Source organism: Sciurus carolinensis, chromosome 12, assembly GCF_902686445.1.
Source record: "Sciurus carolinensis chromosome 12, mSciCar1.2, whole genome shotgun sequence".
Lineage (NCBI taxonomy): Eukaryota > Metazoa > Chordata > Mammalia > Rodentia > Sciuridae > Sciurus > Sciurus carolinensis.
This window is the reverse complement of record NC_062224.1, coordinates 115,734,104-115,758,314: the sequence shown is the minus strand read 5'-3', so window position 1 is coordinate 115,758,314 and position 24,211 is coordinate 115,734,104. Positions and strand designations below refer to the sequence as shown.

The window sequence follows — 24,211 nt, the reverse complement described above, 5'->3', positions numbered from 1 at the left end:
CTGACCGCCCCACACCTCCCCAGGGCTCTTTACTCACAGGCCTGAGGGCAGCAGCAGGAGTCTGGGCAGCACGGGCAGCGGACGTAGCAGCAGCAGCTATGGGGGCAGCACTGGCACCAGCAGATCCCCACCAGGACGAAGAAGAGGAAGACTCCCAGGATCACCAGGCCCACAAACACCCACTCTGGAAGGACGCACAGAGAAACCCACACTCAAGGCAGCCCACCTTCAGGACAGGGCGCACCAAAGGGTGTGTCCCTGTGAAAGGAGGTGGGGGAAGGGACCTGGGGAAGGCACATCCTCCAGGGAGGGAGCCCCAACTCAGCAGGACTCTGAGAGTGAGCGCCGGGCTCTGGAGGAGCGGAAGGCAGTGAGGAGAGCTATCCTGGGTGGGCAGTGCAGTGCTGGGGTTGGGGACAGGCCCACCAAGCTGACTGCAGCCTCAGAATCAGGAGGGACAAGAGCAGGAGTCCTGGCTGGGGAGGGAGCCTCACCTGCTGGACGAGGAAGGGGGGGGCTGGGCCAACTCCTCTTTAGAGTCAAATTAATCTTGTGTATAAAAGTACAGGCCCCGAACACAGTCCTCTGTGTCTATGTGGCCCTGGGGTAGACCATCTTCAGGTTTAGGCCTGGACACACTCATCTGCTTTCCCTGCAGACCACCCTAGAACACTGTCCTGTACTCAGCGCCAGGGCTGAGACCCAAACCTTTGGCTTACAGCTGGACAACTATCCAGCAGAGAAGGCACTGTGCCTATCCCTGAGAATGGGTCTGGGGATTACACTCAAGCTGGACAGTCGCCCAGGACTCATGCTCAGGGTCTGGCGAGGGTCAAGGCCGAGGTGCAGGCTGGGCCAAGCCAAGCGTGAACAGGTGCCATCTCAAAGATGAAGAGAAAGGAAGCAAATTCTATCTGGCTTAGATAAAAATGGCCGTGACCCTACATGACTTGACTGAGTTGGGCAACAGGACCCAACCCTCCCTGGAGCCTGGACAGACTGAAGTGAGTCATGCTTTCCCTTAAAAGCCAAAAGACTAAACCAGTTCATTTTGGTTGACAGCTTTCTTACCCCAAACCCCTCAAGTACCCATTCTTTTTCTTAAATTTTAATTATTAAATAGTCCTTCAATTAAATGGACATGTCGTTGGGAGACTGAGACTATGAAGTTAGGGGGCTTTTGATGAGAACATTATTTCCCCAGAGAGAAAATGAACAGCTTATGTCTCCTGAAGGTCACTCCTCACCTACCCACCTGAAACCCTCCGGATCACCCAGGTGCCCCTCTCCCATGGCGGGGGCAGAGATCTGGGGAGCATGCCTACTGAGGACCATAGACAGCAGGAGGCCTTGGCCTTAGCACTGAGATGGATATGAGCCCACTGTTCGGATGAGCTGAGTGGAGGAGGGACCACAACTGTGGTCAGGCAGTTAAAGATAATGGACTGGCAGGTTACGTTGGAGAAACAAAGAATGTTATCCATGAAAGGATTCTTGGAACCAGAGGAAGGGAAATTCAGGTGGATAGGAAATGTCTTTTTTGGATGAAAAACAGTAATTCCCACTTATATAGCTCTGTGTGTGTGTGTGTGTGTGTGTGTGTGTGTGTGTACAAATGCTTACAAACTGCAGGAACTTTGGACAAGGGGGATTATAAAGAGCTATCTCTTGGTGTCCTTGGGAGCAACATCAATAAGAAGAACACCTGGGTGGGAAGCACAGAAGAATTCATGGAAGAATAATTAGTGAAGTTCAACTATGAAGGCTCCAGATATTTCTTGAAACTTGTATCTCTCTGCTGTTCTTAGGAAACTCTTAAAATTCTGGCAGAAACTCTCCAAAGCAAGACTAAATCCCACCTTTTCCTGCTCCTTGATTTGGGTACCTCCCCACCATACTTCACTTGCTTCTTTTATATGTATATATATATATTTTTTTTTTTTTTTTGAGTTCTGGATGGACCTTTATCTTATTTATTTATTTACATGTGGTGCTGAGAGTTGAACCTGGGGCCTCACACATGCCAGGCAAGTGCTCTACCACTGAGCCACAACCCCAGCCCTTCACTTGCTTCCCTGAGCCTCTGTCAACCACGAAACACAGCGCTGCCTCAAACTGGAGCTGGCGGGTAGAGGCTGTGGCACTGAACTGAACCACCTCATTAGAGTGTGCTGCGGCAGGAGGCTGTGGGCCTTTAGGGACGCAAGGGGCCTAGTAAGCCCACGAAATCAAGCACCAAGTAACAGAGGTGTGAGGATGGGTGTTTCTCAAGGCAGGAGGAGCAGATAGCTTTCCTGAGGTTTGAAAAAGATCTTTGGTAGCATTACAAAAGGCAGTGATGTCATGATGGACACGCAGACACAGCAGGGAATGAGGGGTGGGATAAGGAACGAGGGTGGGTAGGACGCAGCTCTCTGGGAGCAGCTGAAACGCTGAGGCAGGCATGGAGATCATCAACGATGCTGCGTGCCGGACGCTCGGGGCCTGGGTCCCCATCTCAGCCTATTCTTACCTATTATTATTTTAGGGACTAGGAACAGAAGGAATAGAATTTAAAGGCTCTTCTAATGGGTTTAGCTCACCTGGAAAAGATCACAGACATGCGTAGACAAATATGAAAATAATGAAACAAGTAGTCAGTGACAGATGCAGAAGCAGGACAGATGGAGTGACAGCAAGTTAAGCAAATAAAGAGTCAAATGACCGAATACCTGGCATGATCTCCACAGCAAAACCGGGCAAGAGATCAGCAAGCAGCCCTGTCCTGCCTGGAAGGAGTAGAAAGAAAAGAAGAAGGAAAGAGGTTACTCCAGAGGAAAATGCAGCTGAACCTGGCCCCGTGATGGCCAACCCCACATGGGGACACTGGTCTGTGCTGTGAGAGGCACATCACAGGCTGGGGGCTCTGTCAGCAGAAGCAAACTTCTCTGTCAGCCTTGGGCAGCCACTAAGTGAAGCCTGCCCTGAGCCAGAAACAGACTTTCTCTCCGACCATGGACAGGAGGAGGTCTCTACCTCCATAGGAAAGGTTCTGCTTGGGCAGACTGACATGCCACCTCTCCTCACTCACACACCCTTCCCGTCCTCACACAAAGTCAAACCATCTGCATCCAAATGTTCAGTAGACATTTCTGTACATCCGTACAGTCCTACATCCATATAGAAACAGAAGTACATATTTGGTTTTAACTTAGGATTATCTTGCTACATGATTCTATTTATGGTCTAAAGATGTTTCAATGATTAAAAATTTCAAAGGCAAGGAAAAGATAAAGCTAGACCAGTTACACACTCCTCTCTGCTGCTGGCTTCAGAAACACTCTGCACATATGTAGATGGCACGGCTTTTCCATGTGGCACCCACAGCTGGCGGCAGGTCCACGTGCCTTCTGTGTGATATGGCTGGTGTCAGAACAGGTGCCCCATGGGCTCTGGAAGGCAGAGCTGTACAGGAAACAAGATGCTGGAAGACGTGAGGGAGATCAGTTCTTTTTAAAACCAGCCTGACTTTTAGAAAGCTATGCTCTGCCTTCACCAGATTCCCATATCAAGGTAAATGAAAAGGCTGTTAGGATAACTCCGCCACGCTGAAGCCTGCCTTTACACTGGTGATACACTCATGTGTTGCATCAGGAACCAAGGAGCAAACCTCCCTCCTCCCAGTGATCGTGAAGGCCACCTGAGCAACCAACTAAGCCCTGTTTCACTGAGGGGCATGACCTCCATCTCCAGAGCAGCACCATCCAACAGAGGCGTGGGGCTAGCAACACACACTACTTCAGCTTTTCTAGTAATTATATTTAAAACGTCAAAAGAAACAAAATTAATTCAAACCGTTGTTATTGTTACTTATACTAGTATCAACAACTAATCATTTCAAAAACTCAGTAACCACGTGCAGCTACTGGACAGCAGAGCTCTGGGGCCTATAACTTGGCAGCTTCTATCATCAACGGCTTTTCTGTTGTGAATCTAATCAATGACTTGGACCACAGCACATGCAGAGAAGTTTAAGATGCTGGTGGGCTTGAGAATAGGAGAGTCAACACTAACAAGGCTTCTCATGTCCCCAGGTACACCAAGAAGTATATGTAGACACACTAATCGTCCAGATTGAAAAACAACAACGGAAATCCACAATCTACATTTTCTTATACCCATTCACAGTCCTATCTCTATATAAAAATAAAATTCGTGCATATGGTTTTGGCTCATTTAGAAGACGACTCTTTCCTGTTAGCCTGAGAGAAGTCTGCCCATGTGTACATTTTGAGTCTGAAAGTCACAGCTGGTCACTACTTCCGTCTTCTATAAGGCACTCCACAGGAAAGAAGTTCTAACCAGGGGCAAAGGAAAAAGGACACTCCGGGACACCAGGGAGGACGTGGTGACCGGGACAAGATATCAGTGAGTGGGGCAGAAGAGAACCTTGCTCACTTGGCCTCCTCTCAGCTGGCCTCAACTACAGGAAGCAAGGTGGCAACATGCACTCTGGTCACGCCTCCTGCAGGGGTCCCACACCTGTCCCTCAGGGAACAGCAGCGGGTCACTTGGGCCAACTCTGCTTTAGGCCTTAGCCAGAGGAGCTTCCTTCTTTCTGTTCTCCAGTTCACACAGCTGATCTGGTGAGATGGTGCTGCTGCTCACAAGATCCCTGAGTAGGACGGGCAGAAGCCAAACGGGGCACTGGGGAAAGCACCCTAAAGGAGACTTCCTGGCCAGCCGTCACTGCAGCTTCTAGAAACATAAAGAGAGGTCTGTGCGGTTCCCACGGTAGGAGATGAAACGGGCTTGGGACCAAAGTCTGAGCAGGGGATGAAAGCAAATATGGTCTCGTCTGGAGTGTTCTCTACACAGGAATCTCTGGGAAACTCAAGGGGGCAATAGTCAGCTGGTCAGAGACGTGGGAAATTGGGATCTCAGACAGTCTTGTAGACACATTCACACTCACTGTCAGGCAAAGTCAATCAAGCCATCCATAGGCAGGGTTTGTTAGCAGATCAATCAACACAGACTGACTTAGTGGGGGACGTTTGCTGTGGGTTTTTTTTTTTTCTTTCCAGTCTGGACAGTTGGCATGTCTAAGTATATCTCTTGTCGTACCTACTTAAATGTGTGGACTCTCTTGTTCTCTGACCTACCAGTGCTTTGAACACCTCTGCAGATGCTGTGGTCCAAATCATTAGTTAGATTCACAAAAGAAATGCCATTGGTAATGCAAGCTTCACTTTATAGGTGCTGGCAGGACATTAGTTATGTGTTAATTATTAATAATAAAACCCCTACATTCCAGGAGGAGATGGATTATATTCAGTGTGTTATGTTAGAAAAAGCAGTGAATGGGAGTCAAGATAGGGCAGATTTGTCATGAGTTTACTTGGTAACTACTAGAGGCAAATTACTTCTCCTTCCTAGGTCTGGGTTTCCTCCTTGGTAAGAAGAAGGAGTTGAATGTAGCAGTATAAAAATGAGGATACCCTATGTCTGGGTTTGTCTGGCTTATGCCTATGACCCTGGTTTATTTATTAACTCAACCCCTTTTTACTCTCAGAATTCTAGTGTGGGCAATTGATTACCTACTCACCCTATCTATATCTCAAACTCAATACTCAGGGATTGGAGTTGCAAACTGAAATGTATACAGGGACCAGCAGGCAATGCGAAGTAAGTGAGTGCAGCCAGCCAGATGTAAGACACCAGGGAAGACTCGTGGGTGTGAAGCACAGAAGGACGGCAGGTCTCACCAAAGGCCACTGTTGCCCCCACCCCAGAAGTTGTCCCGAGAGTTGGAGGCAAACATATTATTCAAGATTCCCCAGATTTTATGTGAAATATCATGATTTTCAAGCATTGGACAATGAATTAATACACTTTTAAACATCAGACAAGCCAAAGAGAGTATGCCTGTGGACTCTCCAGAGCCCAAGAACACAGACTTGCCTCCGAAGGGTCACAGCACGAAAACCAAAAGCAGGCTCTCCCCACAGGCTCTGCAGGCCACCGTAACGGTGTACTAGCTCTGCTCCCCCACTGGAAGGACAGGCACGTAAGCTCTAGCATCTGGGTTCAAATTAAAACTTCAAATAATATTACACACCAAATGTTAGTCTGTCTTATTTCCGGGCGCCAGAAAGGGCATCCTGGAGAACAAGGAAGGGGCTTTCCATTGTTACTCTAAGCCATTTTACTTTTTAAACAGAAAAAAAAAAATTAAAAGAAGCAGAGAGTACATTAGAAATATGAATCAGAAATTTCCAAAGGCTGTTGCTACATCCAGCAGCCCCATGAAGCCACAGTCCACAGCCAGCGCTTCAGAAGGTGGAGGCCTCCCACAGAGCTCTTGAGTACCCCTGGTCCTGGGTGGTGTGGTGACGGACTCTTCAGTGAAGGGGTGACAGTCAATGTCTTCAGAGTCCAGAGCACAGGGGAGCTGGGGAGAGCAGAGGCCATCACTGTATCCACAGCCGAGCGAGTGCAAAGCTCTGGCTTTTACACCATGGCTTGCATTTTACTGGAGTGAAAGGCTTCTGAAACTCGGATTTGTGCTGGAATTCCACGTATGATGATCATTTTGATTTCAGCTCCCGCCCCGCCCGACACCCCGAGCAATGCTACTGTGCAGTCGTGCCCTCTCCTCTCCGTGTGCAACGGGCATCTGCCTCCCGGGCAGCCAACACATCCCAAGTTCAGCAGCACTCCACCGGTTCTTATAAGCCACTTCCAGGACTTCGCTTAGGAGTGGCAATTACAAGTCACTTTGATGTCTGAGGAGAGGACGGAAAGCACACCCTGCAGACAGAAGGCCACATTTACTCTTTTCAAACCAAAGCTCAAACTATCCCTAGAAAATACAATTTTCATGTAAGCACTCAGTTTTCTCCAAACCTTGCAAAATCCATTACTTGAAAGAAATTTCCACATGAATACACGCAATGAATGAGGCCTGCTAATAGCCTTGCAAGCACACACAGGTGCCAAGCTCAGGCCGTACTGTCACAGACTCCACCACCAAGCATGTCCAGGTACCCGGGGTTGAATGTTCACAGTAGAAACAGGCACTGTAAAAACACCTAATATCTTGTCTATAGCACTGCCTACTTGAGCTGTTTTCTGCTATTGCCACCTTGAAGTCATCCCAACTGACATGCTTGTACATATTCCTGGGAGCCAGCTTGCTTCTCTGATGTCTCCAACCCCTTCACTCACTCATTCATTCAACAAAGAAGTGTTTACTATAAAGCAGGTGCAGACAGAAACAGTAACAGGACGTGGCCCCATGCAATGCCCAAGAGCCTCAGTCTTGCCCACACCCACAAGGCATCCAGCAGCATGAGCAGAACTCGGTTTAGTTACCTGCTTCTGTGTCACAAGACTCACTAAAGTCAAAGGATTTTCTTCCTGCAAATCTGTCTTCCTCTGCCTTTTGGATACCACATCTGGTCAAGGGCTTTTCCCCAGAGACTCAGTCCTTGCCTAGCTTCCTACTCTTCAGAGTGTTATCTTTGCACCTTTCATGACAACCATGTCCTGGGGACATTTCCTCCAAACCCCTAACACTCACATCATGGTAGGCCGGGCCCCCAAGTCAGAATTTACTTTCCTTCTTTACTAAGATAAGCATTTCTCAAGACTGAAATGTGTTCTGACAAGACTCTGTAAGAATGCTGCTTTGAGAAGCTGCTACCCTCCATTCTCCCTAGGGGCTGTACATGCCTTCCTTAGAGACTTATCTCTCAGTTACAGTGGTCCCCCACCTGTGCCTCCAGTGGCAGCAAGGAAACCCTTTAGGGTAGGGGCTATGCCCTAACCATACATCCCCAGCAGCCCAGCATAAGGAGGCACATCGGCCACCTCTGGGGGCCTGCAAGAGTTTTCAGTAGCAAATCCCAACTGTTCGGTAGACTGGCTCATGGCAAGACCCTGACCCAGTCCCCTCTCTCCACTCCAGAAGGGAGTAGGCTCTTGATTAAAAATGTTGAAGCAACCGTTCATTCATCAGTTCGCTCATTCCACACTATTTTGGGCACTGCAGACACTCAGCACTCCCAGAGGAGTCTGATGCCAGCACACCTTCCAGATACTGGACCATGTACATGCTATCTTGCCATTTAAGAGAATGGAATCAGCCTAACCCTCGTCCTGAGATTTGAGGACAACCAGGGTAGGGTATTTCTAAAGAAGTCATTACAGAGATATGATATACATACAGATTTCAGATAAAAAGATTTTTCTTTTCTCTTAATACTTCAATCCAACTTCTGATTTTTAGTTGAAACCTTCAAAATGCAATGGATGGTGCAGAAATTCTGGATTGGGGACAAACTTGTTTTTAGAACCTCAATCTGGCTACTTAGTCACTTGATAGCAGACAAGCTGTCAATGCATTGGAACTCATGAAAAAGGTGGGATAACCACCCCTCCCCATCCTCAGGTATCTACACCATCCTGGTTTCCATTCATTTCTTTGGAAGTATTAACTTAAGGACCTCCTAGTGTTTGCCAATACACACTGTAAGTGAACCTTCTGTTTCAAAGATGAGGATGATGAGGAATACCTCTTCTATTCAACATACATCTCAGCTGCATCCATTCCCAAGCTTTCCTCTGGATCCATCTTCAGGGATGTACTGTATCCACCCCCTCTTCTCTCAGCTTCGAGCCCTCCAAAATGTTTCTCTCCTGTGTCTCTGAGGGGAGCAGATGCTTTCTCTGGCCCTTTTAAGTGTGAAGATGTTTCTATGGCTATGCTTTAAGTGTTGTTTCCATGGCTATTCAAAATCCCAAATAGATTGGAAATTTCCCAAGGGCACACACATCCTCAATTTTATTCTATATTCCCATGGCAACCATGCATTCAATAAATATAGTTTATGACTATCCATCACAAATGTGGGTATAGCCTCCTTTCTCTTATATATGTATTTAAGCATTTCATGTGTTTACTTTTTCTTTTTGTGTCTTGTATATTTTAGTTCGCTGTAAATTACAGTCTTAAAGGAGAATAATTCTGACTGAATCCTCTCCATTAAATGACAGGTACTGGACCATCTGCAATTAACTGTTAATAAATGCTTCCGGCTTTTTGGCAGTGTTTATGAGGTTAGCCTAAAGAACTAACTTCTTCTATTCACACAGAGTTCTAGAATCAGATTTCACAGCCAAAAAGGATCACCGAGGTCTAGTCCATACCCCATCCCATGTTTGCAGGAACCTGAAGTTCGGAGAGGTTTAGACTCCCACCCCAAGCGGCAGAGTTGACTAAGGATCCACTGGCAACAGAACCTGGGTCTACCCATTCCCATTCCACTATTTTTTCCTCCAATATCCCAATGTCCTCAGCTTTTGCTTATCCTTCTTCTAGCAATGCGCAGCAATGTTTTCTAGTCTCCTAGAATTTGCAGGGAGTGACTGTGAAATTTGTGTTCGTGACATTATTGTTCTACTTATATAATTAAAGTATAATTTTTGGATATAGAAAATGTTGGAGATTGTTGAAATTCTCAGCACCTTTTCAAGCTGCGACTGGAAAATGATTACTGAATATATCATAACACAGTATGATCTAATTAAAAGGCATTCACCGCACTGCTACGAAACGAATAAACAAGGGTAAAAATGATGGCAAAGTACTCTGCCTTTGCAAAGCACTATAGTGATCCAGCCCCCTACCCCCAAAGAGTGAACAGATGCAAATATTATTAGTAATATGCCATGCTCTACTTGGCCTGAGGTGCAATGCAGAAGGCAGACCTGACTAAAATATGATATGCAGGAAGGTGGGATGGAACGGAAGCTGGACGTCAAGTTTCCTGGGCCTGTGTGCGTTCTTGCACTCACTGATTCCTTCCTAGGCAGGACAGGATGGCTACTCAAAAGGGCCCTGGGTCTGGCCCCATGCAGGCGGGTACGCGGGACCTGGACGGTCAGAGTTCTGGCCCTACCCTCCCTCGGGGCCAGCCCCTCACTTCGGCGGCCTGGGGCAGGCGGGCCTTTCCCAGAGCCCTCCCCCAGAAGCAATTCGGCCAAGTCGGAGGCACAGCCCCGTGTGAACGCGACCCCGCGCTGAATAGCGGCAGCTGCTCGGGAGGAAAATGGATCAACTGTCTCCTGGGGCTCTCTGCGCTGCCGCCTTGTCCCCGGCTGAGCCGATTTCTCGGTGCCACCCACCCGGGCGGCCCGTCCCCGCCCCCGCGCGGCCTCGCGACCACAAAGAGCGCGCGGCTGACCCGGCCGCCGCCGCCGGGTCGCCAGGCAACGGCCCGGGAATGCGCGCTGATTGACAGCCGGGCCCGCCCCGCGCGGCCGCAACCGGCGGAGCGCGAACCGCGGGCGGCGGCCGGGCCTCTCGCCTTCCTCCAGCCTCGGGGCCCAGTCGTGTCAGATCACCCTCTCCCTGGCCCCGAGCTTGTGCAAGCAGACAAATGGAGATGCGGGTGCACCTCGCAGGTCGCCAGAAATAAAACGCCGCCCGCAGCAGGGCTGGCTGGGCAGGTGCCCCGGGCTGGCGGGATGCGACCTCAGTCCTCTGGATGGTCTGTCGATCCTCGGGGAGGTGGCCAGCCTCTAAAGATGGGCGGCCATCATACCAGTTTGTCTGGACAGTCCCAGTTTATGTCTGTGGTTTTGCCATAAGTTATTTAAAAATTCTCCTCCCCTTTTCCTCTAAGGGTATCCTAGTTTGAAAGATAGATTCTAAAGGCATTCTATCTAAAGTCTTCGCAGGCCCACCTAGATCCTAACCCAAGTCCTAGGTCTTCCCCAAACTCCTCCAGGCTTCATGGAATGGCCCATGCGCCCTAATCCTTGTTTTTAGCTTAGGCAGAAAACACCCTGTAATTAATTAAGGGCTGTGCACTGAGAACATGGAGGCTTCCAATAGCAACCAAAATCAGCATGCTGGACAGAATGAACGCCAATCCACTAGCAGGAAGATACTGCAGGGCTGATCAGGGTCCCACCTGCAAAGCACTGGGCAGATGTCACGGAGAAAATGTGAATCTATTAGTAATAGGATTGCCAATTCACATATGGCCCATTAAAGCCTCTGCCTATGGAACACGCTGAAAGAAAATCTGCTCTTTAGCAGAAATCCCTCAATGTAGACTTCCCTAAGGACTGCTCTCTTAGACCAGGGATGGTGGAATGGGAAGGGTGGGGAAGGACACTTTCACTGAGTGCTTACCACGTGCCATAGAATCTTCAGAGTAGGTCCTCCATGTGTCTTTTATGACCCGTCTCCTATTTTTAGAGATAAGGAAACTGAGGCTCATAGATATTGACTTGTTTGTGGTCACAGTATTACACTAAGTCCAAAGCTGCCTGACCCCAAACCTCTGCTGTTCACAGCAGACCTTATCCAGCATGCAGACAGACTTTCACCACCTGGCACTGTTGACATCTGGAGCCCAGATGATTATTTGCTGAGTGGAGAGGGCTGTCCTGCGTATTGCAGGTTCCCTGGCCTACCCAGTAGGTGCCACAGCATCCTACAATTGTGGCAACTGAAACATGTCCTCAAACATTGCCAAAAGCTCCTGGTGGGCAAAAGTGCCCCCTTTTGAGAATCGATGGCCTAGATATTTAATAACCAAACACAATTGTAGTCTTTTCATGCATTGTTTTCTACTTCGAAACTATAACTTTAATCTTCACAAAGAAATTTTTGTAAGGACAAGACAATGTTATTCATTTATTTCTTATCCTCACTGTGCTGGACTGTGCTAGGGAGATAGAATGCAAAAATACTCATTAAATTTCAAGTATAATTTAAATATAAATCAAAGCAAGCTTGAGACTATGTAGGTGAGCAGTCTGAAGAGTAAAGAGTAGGGGCTGGGGTGGTGGTTCAGTGATGGAGCACTTGCCTAGCATGTGTGAGGCACTGGGTTCGATTCTCAGCACTGTATATAAATAAATGAGTAAAATAAAGGTCCATTGACAACAAAATATATATACAAAAAATTTTAAAAGAGCAAAGGGCATGGTCCTGACTTTGGAGGCACCATGACCACCTGTCCCCAGTCCTCAATAAAATGCTGTTAACCACAGTCATGAATCAGAATCAGATTCTAGTTGATGCCTGGTTTCTGGCTTCTCCTTCTCTATCCTTTCAACACATTTTTTTCTGGTTCTTTCTAAAAATGACACTGACAGAGGTGCCTGGGTAAGCTTAGGGCAGAAGAAGCCAAGGCAGGGCATGGGGGCGGTAGGACAGAGCTTGAAAAGCTGCTGTTTCTCCCTCCTCCCATGGAGCCTCTGGGATTATCTCAGCTCCTCTGGAAACAGAGGGAACAGGTGTCTGCTGAAGTAGGATGTTCTGCCCTACTAGGAGAAGCGGCCCCACTGAAATCCTCTATGCAGGGCTACAAATGAAAATGTGGCACAGCCCAAATCACAAGATGTTCCAAAGGAGCCGTCTCCAGATTTATGGCTAGAGTGTGGCTCTGTAATTAATTCTTTCTCTCCCTTCTGCCAGGAGTAAACTTTTTCTTTCTTCTTCCCCAATCCTTTCCCCCTCTTCCTCTGTTTGTAAATCTTCCAGAGAAACAGCAGCAGCCACTCTCGGAGATCAAAGTTTTAGCAAGCAACAAAGACCTCCAAGGAGGCTGTTGCCATGGGAACTCTGGGAGCTGAGGCCCTTCTAATGGGCAAATCTCCCTGGTTAGCAGCGCGGGGCTGGGCTGGCAAAGAGGGAGGGGGTGGGAGCTTGGCAACAAGTAGCCTTTCTGAACAGCCTGAACTAGTCACCGGAGAGGAATGGACAGGATTCAAAAGAGGCAGCCAGTGGTAGTCCAGGGGTGGGTGCTAGGGCATCTCGGCACGCCGCACAAACACTCCCATCAGACACCCCTGCAGTCACCTCTTGAGAGATGCCCTCTCCCAAGAATTCACTGACTTCTCATTAGGTTCTTAATAGCTTTTTTACACTAATGGGCAGAAAAGTTTATACTCTACCACAATAACAATTTCAGGCACAGAATTGTGAACAGCTTGATTAAAAAAAGAAAACCCCATGCCCGCCCATTCCTTTACTGCTTGTCTAGGTAATACACGCTGTACTCCTGAATAAGTCTCAGGAGGAGGTGGAAGAAAAAAATAGGAGCATGTTGACTATAGGTAGCAAAATTTTAGGAGATACTTTCTTTGTTTGTTCTTTCCTGTTTCGTTTGACATACTGACAATAAGCATGTATCATTTTTTCTGAGGCAGGAGTGCAAAGGTAATTCTGCAGCATCACATTTGAAGGGCAGAATCAATCCCAAGTCGCTGCCTACTCAGGGGGACCTGCTGAGAACATACCTATTTCTGGCCTCTGGGATTAGTGCTGCATTTGGCCCTAAAGCAGCAGAAACTGGTGATGCATTCCACAACGTGTTACCAGTGTGCGTTTTTGCCTGCCTGGCACATGCTGCTTCTTCATTTGGAAACAACTGCCTGCTTTCCTTTAGGAAGCGACTCCTTTCCCTCATCCCTTCAGTTCTTAGGGCTCGTCTGGGGCTGCTCGTGTGCTGCCTCCTCCCCAGCATAAGGCACCCCACAACAGAAACCACAGAGAAAGAGGAAGAGAGACGGGAGGTGCTAAGGCCATGGAGGTATCCTGCCCCACTTGGAGGAAGCCCTGCCTGGTCCCAAGGAGCAGAGGGGAGATGGGGATGTGGAGGCAGGGATCCCGACATGTATTCCCCTAATCCAATACTTGGCCAGGCCTGCAGCCAAGAGCTCCTGGGCTCATTGGTTAGCTAAATCACAGACTTGCCCTAAGCAGGGGGAGCCTCTATCCTTTGCAACTAAACTAGTTCCAGAAAATACAACAGGTGACCATAGATAGCAAAATTTTAGGAGATGCTTTCTTCTTTTGTTCTTTTGTGTTTTGTTTGAAATACCGATAATGAGCGTGTATCATTTTTTTCTGAAGCAGAAATAATATTAAAATAAAACCAAGCCTCAGTATTTAAGGCAATACTGAGGCATTCTCTAAGGAGAATGAACCCTGCAATCTGTGAATCTTTAAAATGGTGTCAAAATTATTTTGCAGATTCTGAAAAGCCAGTTCACTTATCCACATATCCCAGACAAGAGAACCTGTTCCATGTCAAAGCTCCTCAGAGAAGGAGTTTCTATCATTTCCCTCAACCATCCATCATTTCCAAAATGTGTTGTTTGTCCTTAGGAATGTTTTTCTTAGCTTGAATCTAAACACCGACTGCCAATGACCTCTTAGTCTATTCTCAAACCAGAGACAGGAATGTCCATCCAGCCCCTGTTCTGCAGGGACCCATTCCCCCTTTTTCTGATTAAAGGTCTTAAACAAGCTACCAGATGAGACATCAGAAAGATGTGGTCAGGCCCTCAGACTACGCATGGAAAGAAGTAAGAGCAGGATACTTTTAAATTTTACAATAATAACTTCTCTGCAGGAGCCTTCCTGAAATGGTGAATCCTTTTCCTGCCAGCTGGAGCTACCCCAGGGAATTTGATTCCTATCCAAACGGTGGCATGGTTCCTGATTATAAACGGCCTGCCCTTGCCACTGATCCTGGACCTCTCGTTTCAGGTGGCAGGTTTCTGGATGCTCCCCCTCCCTCCTGTGACTGGTCTGACCCTAGGATCCCAAACGGCTGTCTAAATATTTCTAAGGTATCTGTCACTGTCATCTCAAAGCACCCAAAACACTGTGTGCATTTCCAGCTTCAGAATGACTTTACCTTCTGAATCATCAAAAAGACATTGAAGGGTGTTCAGCATCGTGTTCCTGTTTAATGTTGAATCGGTGGTTGTCCTCCCATTTCTGTGAAACTCATATCTTTGGCTATTTCTAAAATCTCTGAAAGAAGCATCCACAGTGGTTTGTAGATGGTTCAGATGCACGGGGTGGAAAGAGGGGTGAGTCACACTCAGTGGGAAGGTATTCAATCTAGACAGGAACAGCCATGCCTGTGAAGGGAGGGCCGAGGTCAATGGTTGTAGGCAGTTTCACTAAGAAACAAAGTGAAATGCTGAAGCAAACCTGGGGCAAGTAGAAACTGACCCATGACCCAAGCAGCAACCACATTTTTAAAACACAGCTCATTCTGTGGCTTCTTCATACACACAGGTTGCCTGGCATTGTGCAAGGAGATGAGGCTAGGAATCAGAACACATGGGTTTGATTATCAATAGTATTTTTTTAATGTCATAAAACCTGGACATTAATTTCTTTATTTGGAAAATGGCAAAATAATGTCTGCCCTCCTCTCTTGCACAATTATTGCAGAGCAGTTTGCAAACTCCAAGTTGCCCTCCGTGGACACCTATCTCAGCGGCACCACTGGTGAACCTTTGCAGCTTCTTGGGTCCCACATCTATTCCTCCTTTCTTTGCAACGGTGCCCCAGTTCACTTTGGGGTTTCACTTCTCTGTATCTCGACCACCAAAGCCCCTGATCTCCCAAGGCTGAGTAGTCGACAACTAACCAAAGTGGGACGACTGGGCTGTCTCTCCTAAGACTGACTCTGCAGTGGGAAATGCAAGAACAGAAAATGACATCTCAATCTGTTCTGCTCTGGCCACAGAGCCCTGAAGATATCACCCACAAATTCCTATTACATGAATCCTGGAGCATCTCTAGCCGGGCAGAACCTGTGCTGTGTTCAAACCATTTTATTTTCTTCCTGGGCACATCAAAATGACAGCAGGTGGGATTCCTGGCACTCCCAGGTCTGGCCCCAAAAGAGTTTCACGTGACCTTCCTCTCTTTCCCTTCCTGAGTGTGTGTGTGTGTGTGTGTGTGTGTGTGTGTGCGCAGCTGGGGACAAAGGTCTCCAACACAGCAGAGCCAAACAGTGAGGAAGTCTAGAAGCCTGCACACCACTTGGAAGGAAGCTGCTCAGGCCCCCCTAGTCCACATCTGGCTAAGAAGAAGCAGTGACCCTGAACCTGGCAAGTCACTGAGGCGTGGTGTCTCAGGCAGAGGCCAAGGAGCACCAGTCTGACTTCTGAGATGGAGTCTCTGCTCTCCTTCGCCTCTAATAGCCTTCCAGCAAGTTCCTTTCCTACTTAAGTTAGTCAGTGCCTATTTCTGCTGCTTTGAAGCATAGCCCTGATGAAATGTCACTAGTAATAAATTTAAATAACCAATTCCAAATAAAGAATTCCAAAATGGGGGGCCAGGAGGAAGATGGTGGAAGTGAGCTAGGCAGTGAATCCCGGCCTGCTCACAACTAGGAAAGGAGGCAGCAAATAAAAGCAGAATTAGACCTTTATTATAGGCTTATACCTGAATTTGCGGGACCACAGAGAATAACTGTAACAAGTTTTTGTTTTTACAGGGTTGGATGGACAGAGGCTTGGCTCAGAAGTGATTACGGTAAATAGGGCTCAGTGGTATCTCTTAAAGTGGTGCTGATATTGGGATCAGCAGAGGTACACACGGAATTAAAATATCATTATCTGGATATCCACCAACCTAGGGCCCTCAAGAAGCTCAGGAAATAGTTCTTCACTTCAAAGAAGAAGTCAGAACTGTGCTGATAGATTGAGAGACACACACCCAATATGAAAAGCAGGGAACAAACCATCCCAAACAACCAAAGAACTGTGACCAATGAGGTCAAACCACAGAACTTCCCTGAGACTGCTGATGTTTGGGGTGCGGTCACTTCACCAGCCTCAAACACATGCTCAGTGCCATAGGAGGCTAAAGTGAGCACCAGCGCTGGAGCCTGCCATTCACCATGTCGGACACAGGCCCACAGCGTCTTCATCCTGGACACCTTGCTAGGTACTGTGGTCAGGGGAAACTCAGGGACCGGTACTGGCAGGAAGCAGCCACAGTCCCAGCTCCGTGGGGGAAACCCAGGCAAGACACACACAGAACCAAGGCCCGCTCACATGGAGGGAGACCCGCAGGTCCTGTCCTGGGCCTGGTCACTCTGTCAGCTGTCTGGCTCACTCGTCTCTTCTTCCAAGGCTCTGCCCACCCATTGCTCGTGTCCTCAAATTGGTTACTCTAATCTCTACCTTTCCACTGAGGTCCAGACCTACCCTTCCAAGTGTCAGCGAGACACCTCCGCCACAGTGTCCCATGGCTTCTTACAGCCAACGTGTCCCAAACCCCGCCCATCCTCCTGCCCCTTAGCCTGCGTTTCCACCTGTCTTCTTCTCAGCTGGTAGCCAGGGTGGCTCAGGGAGTTAGAAACTGTGGTCCTCCAAGCATTCCTCACAAAACACAGTGGCTGAGGGACGTGGTCATCGGTGAACCACGGATCCCAGTTATCTTCCCACTGATGTTTCCATTTCCTTCGGGGCTGGCCTCAGAAATCAGGTCACTCTCCAAGTCTCAAAAGAACACCTATCAAAGAGGCCTGCAGGTACAATGACCAAACAACTAGGATGCTTAAACTGGGACAGTGTTTTGAAAATTTCTACAAAGGAGTATCAAGACCAAGAGGTTCAGAATTTCACATTCAGTACTTCCTGCACCCAGAAAATGTTCACAGATTTCCAACTAACCCCTCTAAATAAGTAACGCGAGTGGTGCTGCCCCAGTTTCTGCGGCCAGTGGATCCCACCGCGGCCTTTCCCATGGGGCTCCTTCTTCGGAACCCCCGCCAGGGTCTGCCCAGACGTGCTGCTCTTCCTGCCGTGAGCTTTGACTGGCAGCTTCCTCATTTCCCCTCACGATTCTGGTTAGAGTAGCACAGGTTTCTGTCCTTTGTCTTTCCTCCTGCCATTGGTGACCACGGTCATCTGAGCCTTCCTTTCACCCACGAGTGGCTGGATCCTTTGGCCCTAAGAACAGCGTCCTTGACCCCAGTTGCTTCATGGTTGTGATCCAGAGGAATGCCCCACACCCTTCAGCATGACCTCAGATGAGAGCTTTCCCTCTGTTTCCCCTGTGTGCAGGACAACTGGGACCACTGCGTTGAAGTGGTTTTCACCTGTGGTCTCGTTCTCCTTCACAGACCATTACTTCTCTGCAAATGGCCGCCCGGCCAAATAACTGTGCTCACAATTAGCTAATTGCAGGCTCAATGAGCCACTTGTTCCTCCAAACTTGGCTATTAGAGTTGTGTGATTAAGCAAAAATTAATCTTCTTTATTCCCTTCTGATTTATGGAGCCAGAGCAGATCTCAATTCAGCCCCCTGTGTTCTTTTGCAACATTAATATAAAGCTTTCGCTGTTTTATTTCCTTTTGAATAGCTGTCATATTTCCATTCTTCTGCAAGTCTCAGCAGCGATGCTTTATATTTTGGACCCCAAGATTAAGTCAGCCTTCAACAAGGTGACCAATGTTACATTTAGTATGTATTTTACTAAATACAAGGTATCAGGACAATCATTTTGCTAAAGTCTTGCAATTTAAAACTAAAGTTAGACATTCTAAGTAGAAGATGCCACTTTATCCCTGGCAATTTAGTTTCCCACACAGGGCAAAAATCAATCTTCAACCTTGTCTGCCTTTAAAACAAAGCACCCTTACCCAGTCTCCAAATTGTTCTCACTTGATATTTTGGAAGCTATAAAAAAATGTAATTTCTTCTGAAAAATGGCTGCAAGTGAATATCTTGAATTACTCACTTATGCTTTCTCCTGCACTTGATGCAGTTTCTGTATGTTTTCTTCTAATTTTCTTATTCAGCCAATGTGTATACAACACAAAATATGCACTCAATTTTCAATCTCAAAGAGGAGGTCATTTCTGGAACATGCGCATTCCTCCTCCCATAAGAAAAGGAACAGCCAAATGTGAGGCACTTTCTGTTAAGAAGAAAGTGACGTTAGGATTTATGGATTTAATGTATGTGCTTTAGAGTCACTCAGACATCTTTAGGTTTCCAGAATTTGCCTTCCATTTAAACGCTAGGACATTTCCCAAACAGCTCTTTGCAGGTGCACCCTCTGCTAGGGGACTGTCTGGTTTACAGCCACCGTGCCTGTGATTGCCTTCAGGAGAGCGAGTGAGTGGGACAAGATCCTGAGGTCGCCAGAGACACTCACACATGGAGGAGTCCTTCTCTCTCCTTGGTCTCTACCCTGCTTCAACAACTCACATGTAAAAGGTCGAGTGAAGAGAATGGAGAAGTCCAGGTTAAAGGCAGAAGGGAAAGGAGGGGGATGTAAGGAAGCAGAAACACTGGGACCAGACTAAGCGGGGCTGTGGCCTCCAGGAAGCGCAGCACGCAACGCTGCTGCTCCAGGCTGCGCGACCAACGTAGGCAGCCTAGAGCAGATGCCAAAGGCCACGGCACCCCCAGCGCAGGGCGGGTGTGAGCACAGGGAGCCTGGTGCCCCGGCTGTCACTTACCCAGCACCAGCAGCTCCACCGAGCCCTCGCTCTTGCCCTCCAGGTCATCCGGGGTGGTGATGACACAGTAGTAAAGCCCGCTGTCGCCCCACACCAGCTTTCCGATGTGAAGGTCTGCATCTGTCACCACGGAAAGAAGGACCCGTTCTCACACTGTCCTCAGAAGGGAAAGCACTGACCCCCGGGTCGGAAGGGGCACCTGCACTGTCCTCTTTCTCTGCCTGGACGGTAATGAAAATGCTCGCTTTATTTAAAACAAAACCAAGGAAACCATAACAGAAGCGGGCCTCCCTCAGGAGGGAACTGAGCCCCGCACGGACCCTCTAGCTCCAGCCTTAGAAGGCGAGGCCCCGAGAGCCAGACGGGTTCCCGAATAACTCTGCACTCCTAGAAACAAGCTGATTTTACAGGAATTCTTCCCAATTTGAATAATCAAATAGGTCATATCAGACTCCTGGGGTCTTTCCTTATCTAAAAATGTAGGGAGCAGGAGACAGGGCGGAATCCACACAGACCCCAGGGGTGCTCAGGCCACCCGTCTGCCTGACTCTGCAGCTTGAATGCTACCTCCCTTCTCCCTGAGGAGGAAGTGCTTAGCAGAGGCTGCTTCGCAGGCTGGGAAGGGCCATGAAGGTGAGGTCACGGCTTAGGTGTCTGCCTGAAGTTCTTTCACTGCGACCCACTCTGACTGAGCTCTGAACACAGCTCTGTCCACAGCTCCACTCTGCGCTCTCTGGATGCTACATGCGCTGCTTCCTCCCTTCCACACTCCATTAGAGCCATTTGCCGGGTCTCCTCATGCTCCCAATCCCACAAAATGGGTCTCAGGGACAAAGTGAGACGTTGTCGTCCCCTAGGGTCAGTGAAGAACGGAACTGCCCCCCTCCGCTCCCCACATTCTGGACAAGGGCATGCGTACCGTGGACGATGGTGATCTCTCTGCCCCTGTAGAAATCCCCCAGGGTAACGGTTGAGCCCTGTTTCGAAGCCACCACTCGGACAGTCCTCCTGCTGTCTAAACAGTCCAAGTAGGGGTCCCACTCCAGGTTTCTCTTGCTGAGCGACTGGGCCCGGGGGGAGGACATGCCCAAGGACTCCCCCATGCGATCCTGGCAGTAGGACTTGAACTTCCACTGCACGACAGCAGGCCGATGGGAGGAGGTGGAGAAGTGGCAGCGGAGCAAGGCCGGCTGGAAGAGCATGGCCACCTTCCTCTTGTCGGGCACCGTGACCTGGAGGCCTTCGACCCCGGCTGCAAAACAGAACACACAGGTCGATGCAGGGCCCATTCCAGCCACCCACCACCGCCTTCCCACCTTGCTTCCCCAGCCTTTCCTGCCTGTCTTCCCAGTTGGAACTGACAGCTTCCAGGTCCACCCGGTTGTCTTTTCCAGACACCTGCTTCCCTCTCTATATCCAGTGGGTCGCTGAGTCTCGCCAGTGTGATCTCTTTAACACTGTTAAGATTCTCCCTCTCCTCTTTAACCTCACTCCCAGTGCCTTTGTGTAGGCCTCTGTTTCTTGCTTAAAAGATGATAACCTCCTGTCTGATCTCCCTGCATCCCACCTGTGGACATTCAGTCCATCCTCCATGCTAAAATTCAGGTAACCTCTCTGAATCTGATTGTTTAGGTTCTCTTTTTAAGAAATGCCTCGCCTATCCTCCATGACCTTGAGGACCCTCAGCAAAGCAGCTAAGGTGCTCACCACCTGCTTCCTCTTCCCCTTCAGCCTCTGTTCTTTGAAGCACCTCTATTTCAGCACCAGGCTCCAAAACCATCGAAGCCTAACAGTTTCCCCAGATGGGTTGCACTATTTCCCATTTCACACCTCCGGGCTTTGCACACTTCTGGAATGCTCTCCCCACTTCCTAGGGAAACTCTTCTCCATCCTTCAAAACCCAGCTCAAAGCTTCTTGACTAACCAGCTCACGTCACATCCTCCTTTGTGCCATCAGAAGACCCAGCGTTCTCTTCTAGACATTTATCATGATGGTTCTGCAATTATTTATTTATTTATTATTTTATTTATTTATGAATTTACTTTCACGCCTTTTCAGGTAAGAAGTGTGTATTACCTTGCTGCCCCAGCTTACGAAGTCCACAGGTACGCAACATATATTCCATAAATAGTGACAAGGAAGCCAGGAAGTATGACTTGAAGAGGAAGTGACTTCCCTTCCTGCTGGTGGCCAAGTAAAGGGAACAGTGATAAAGGAGAAGAGAAGTCTTTATTTCAGATCAAAAGCAGTAGACTAAGTTCAAAAGCTTTGAAGGGTAACCAAAAGAAGAACTACAAAGCAGATGAGAAGTTAAGTGGCAAAAAGATTCAACCTGAGGCTCGGTGACCAAGAAAGACGGTGAATGAGAAACCAGCAAAGTGTCTGAGAGATGAAGGGCCAGTACGGACTCGGCCGTAAGATTCAGACATCCCAAGCAACAAGATCAGAACGTGCCCAGTGGAATGGGGGAGTTCCCAGCTTGGAAACATCTGTTAGAAGCAGAAATCGGAATATGACGAGAGACAGAACAAAGGGGTCTGAAGACAGAGGGATGAGGTTCGGAGGTGAACGTGGGCGCTTCTGGAGCTGGGCAGAGCCTCGCCCTAGACCTCCAGCATGGACTTGGGGCACGGAGCAAGGTCTGCTTTCTCTGGGTGCCTCCTGTCCTTGCCCGTGATGACATCCTGCCAAACCACTCACTCATGTGCTCAACAACTACCTCTGATTACGTGGGGGACGGATGAGCAAATGGATGATCCTAAGAGGAGAACATCCAGGACTGCAGGAAACTGGTTAATGAGTCACCTCGTAGTACAGTGAGGAGCGCAGGTGGCAGAGGCGGGGCTTGCGTCTCCCGGCTGGGTGCTGGTTCTGAGGCCCTGGTGAAGTCCACAGAGCAATCTGAGACTCGAAGGCATCATAATGCCCACCCCAAGCAATAGCAGATGTCCCCTCATCGGGCGGCTTCAGAGAGGGGACTCCATGGAGGGGCACTGGGACAGAGACAGAGTGCTACTCTGCCTTCCAGCCCCCTGCCCCTGTCCCATTCGAAGCTCCTGCATCCCAAGGACCACCCGCCTCCACCAGCTTAGATCACAGCCACATTAAACAGATGGTTCCACCTGGAAACTAGTGCCCACACTCCCCTCACGCCCCCAGATGTTGAGGTGGCTGATTCTGCTCTCCCTGACTCACATGGCTGCGCTGGGAAAACGTATGTCTTCACAGTCTCTCCTTCAATTCTATTGCACTGATTTTATACTGATCTTAACCTCATGATTCTTCTTCAAATCTTTATCCACAGCCCAATTTTTCAGATGATAAAAAAGGAACAGGGAGGTGAAGTGACTTCAGTCAGAGCAGCTGGGGCTGGATGACCAGTCCCAGGCACTGTCCCCGGGACACACTGTACTTGGACACCTCCCGTCTGCTCTGCTGGCTACCCAGGTTCCACGGGTAAAGCACAGTTCTCAGGCTTCCCAGGACAAATAAAACCAGCAAGGGAGACAGGTGCCACACGACAGCATCGTGGAGGGTTTAAATGTTATTTATTATTCCTTTGTTTATATTGAGAGCGAGAGTGAAGTTGGGATTTTGTTCATTAGATGATCATGAAGAACTGCCTCCTCCCTAGCTGTGTTCTCTGTTAATGAGGTCAGGCATTCGAGCAAGCAAGCCACTGGACTCTCTTCACCAATTATTAACAGTGGTTAGTCAGTCCTCAGCTTCATGGCTGGACAAACCTGCGCTCCCAAGAAGGACTGCTTTCTCAGAAACATCTGCCTTTCTACAGCCACAGTCAGGAGTCGCCTGGACGAGAACCCAGGCCTTACCACTTCCCAGTATCAACCTCAGGCAGACTGGTGAACTCATGAGTTCGTTTGCTCACAAGTGAAACCAGAATGACAGCAATGGCCTTGTGGAGTTGTCTGAGGTTAAATGACATTTTATCTTAAATACTTAGAATGAGGCCTGGTGTACCCTAAGTACTCATTAAATCTAGTTGCTGCTGTTGTTGCTGTGGCTGTCAAGAACAACCTGACTCCCAGGAAGCTGTGAACCCAGAGCTAGGCAAGCAGGCTGCCCGGGGTGAGATGGGGCCTGTGAGCAGGACGGGATGGGCAGCGATTCCGGCCATGCTGAAACACCTCTGTCCTCTGACTGCAGGTGTGTCGGTATGTTAATGCCTCCACCTGGGGAAATGTCAGGGTGCGACTGAAGACGCTCCTGGGAGCGAGTGGGTGCGAGGCACTGGCGGGGGTCTGGCCCCCAGGCCCACAGGCCACACAGCAGGAAGGCGGCCCCCCTGAGGCCCACCACTGAACGGCCTAGGAACTTGAGTCTTAAAGCTCTTACAAAATCTGCAGAGGTGAAGAAAGAATCTGTCCTTCATCCTGCAAACCACAGCAGTTCCAGAAAACCAGAGGCAGTTTAGAGAGCAGAAGACAGAAGAGGTGAAGTACAGGATTATAGTGTACAGAGCTCATCTGTAAAAATTAGACCTCCGAAACTAAGTTGTTTTTTTTTTTTAAATGAATTCCTGACCAAAGGCAGCCCTGAATGGCATCCTGAGGAGCATGAGTGGTTTTCTGTGCTTGTGAGGAAGGAGTCCTCATTCAAAAAAAAATTTTTTTTCTTGTGCACTGATCCCCAGGAAGACTTTGACTAATTTTGGTTCAATCGATAACATATTTGTAAACATTATCCTAAGTTCTGGCAACACAGACATAAGAGCAGTCCCTGATCTTGAGAAATTTAATAGGAACTAGGTTTTGAACTACAAAGTCCCTGAGTGCAGGGACCAGGATTTGGCTGACTCCATCCCCAGTGTGTAGCGAAGCCACAGAATACAGCTGATGCTCAAAAACTGGAATGACTCAATGAAGGAACAAAGGAACCGGGGAGGCCTTTCTTAGCCGAGGA

At 48.6% G+C, this 24,211-nt stretch overlaps 1 protein-coding gene across 1 annotated transcript in view; it reads right to left on the bottom strand.

Annotated features, from left to right (window-relative positions):
• Nucleotides 1–24,211, bottom strand: part of Ildr2 (immunoglobulin like domain containing receptor 2) — a 56,958-nt gene that overhangs the window by 20,973 nt on the left and 11,774 nt on the right. The window contains exons 3-6 of the mRNA XM_047519996.1: nt 20,207–20,539; nt 19,288–19,407; nt 2,712–2,768; nt 38–184 (exon numbers count right to left, since the gene is read on the bottom strand). Of these exons, the coding sequence (XP_047375952.1) occupies nt 38–184; nt 2,712–2,768; nt 19,288–19,407; nt 20,207–20,539 (657 nt within the window). The remainder of the gene's footprint in view (nt 1–37; nt 185–2,711; nt 2,769–19,287; nt 19,408–20,206; nt 20,540–24,211) is intronic.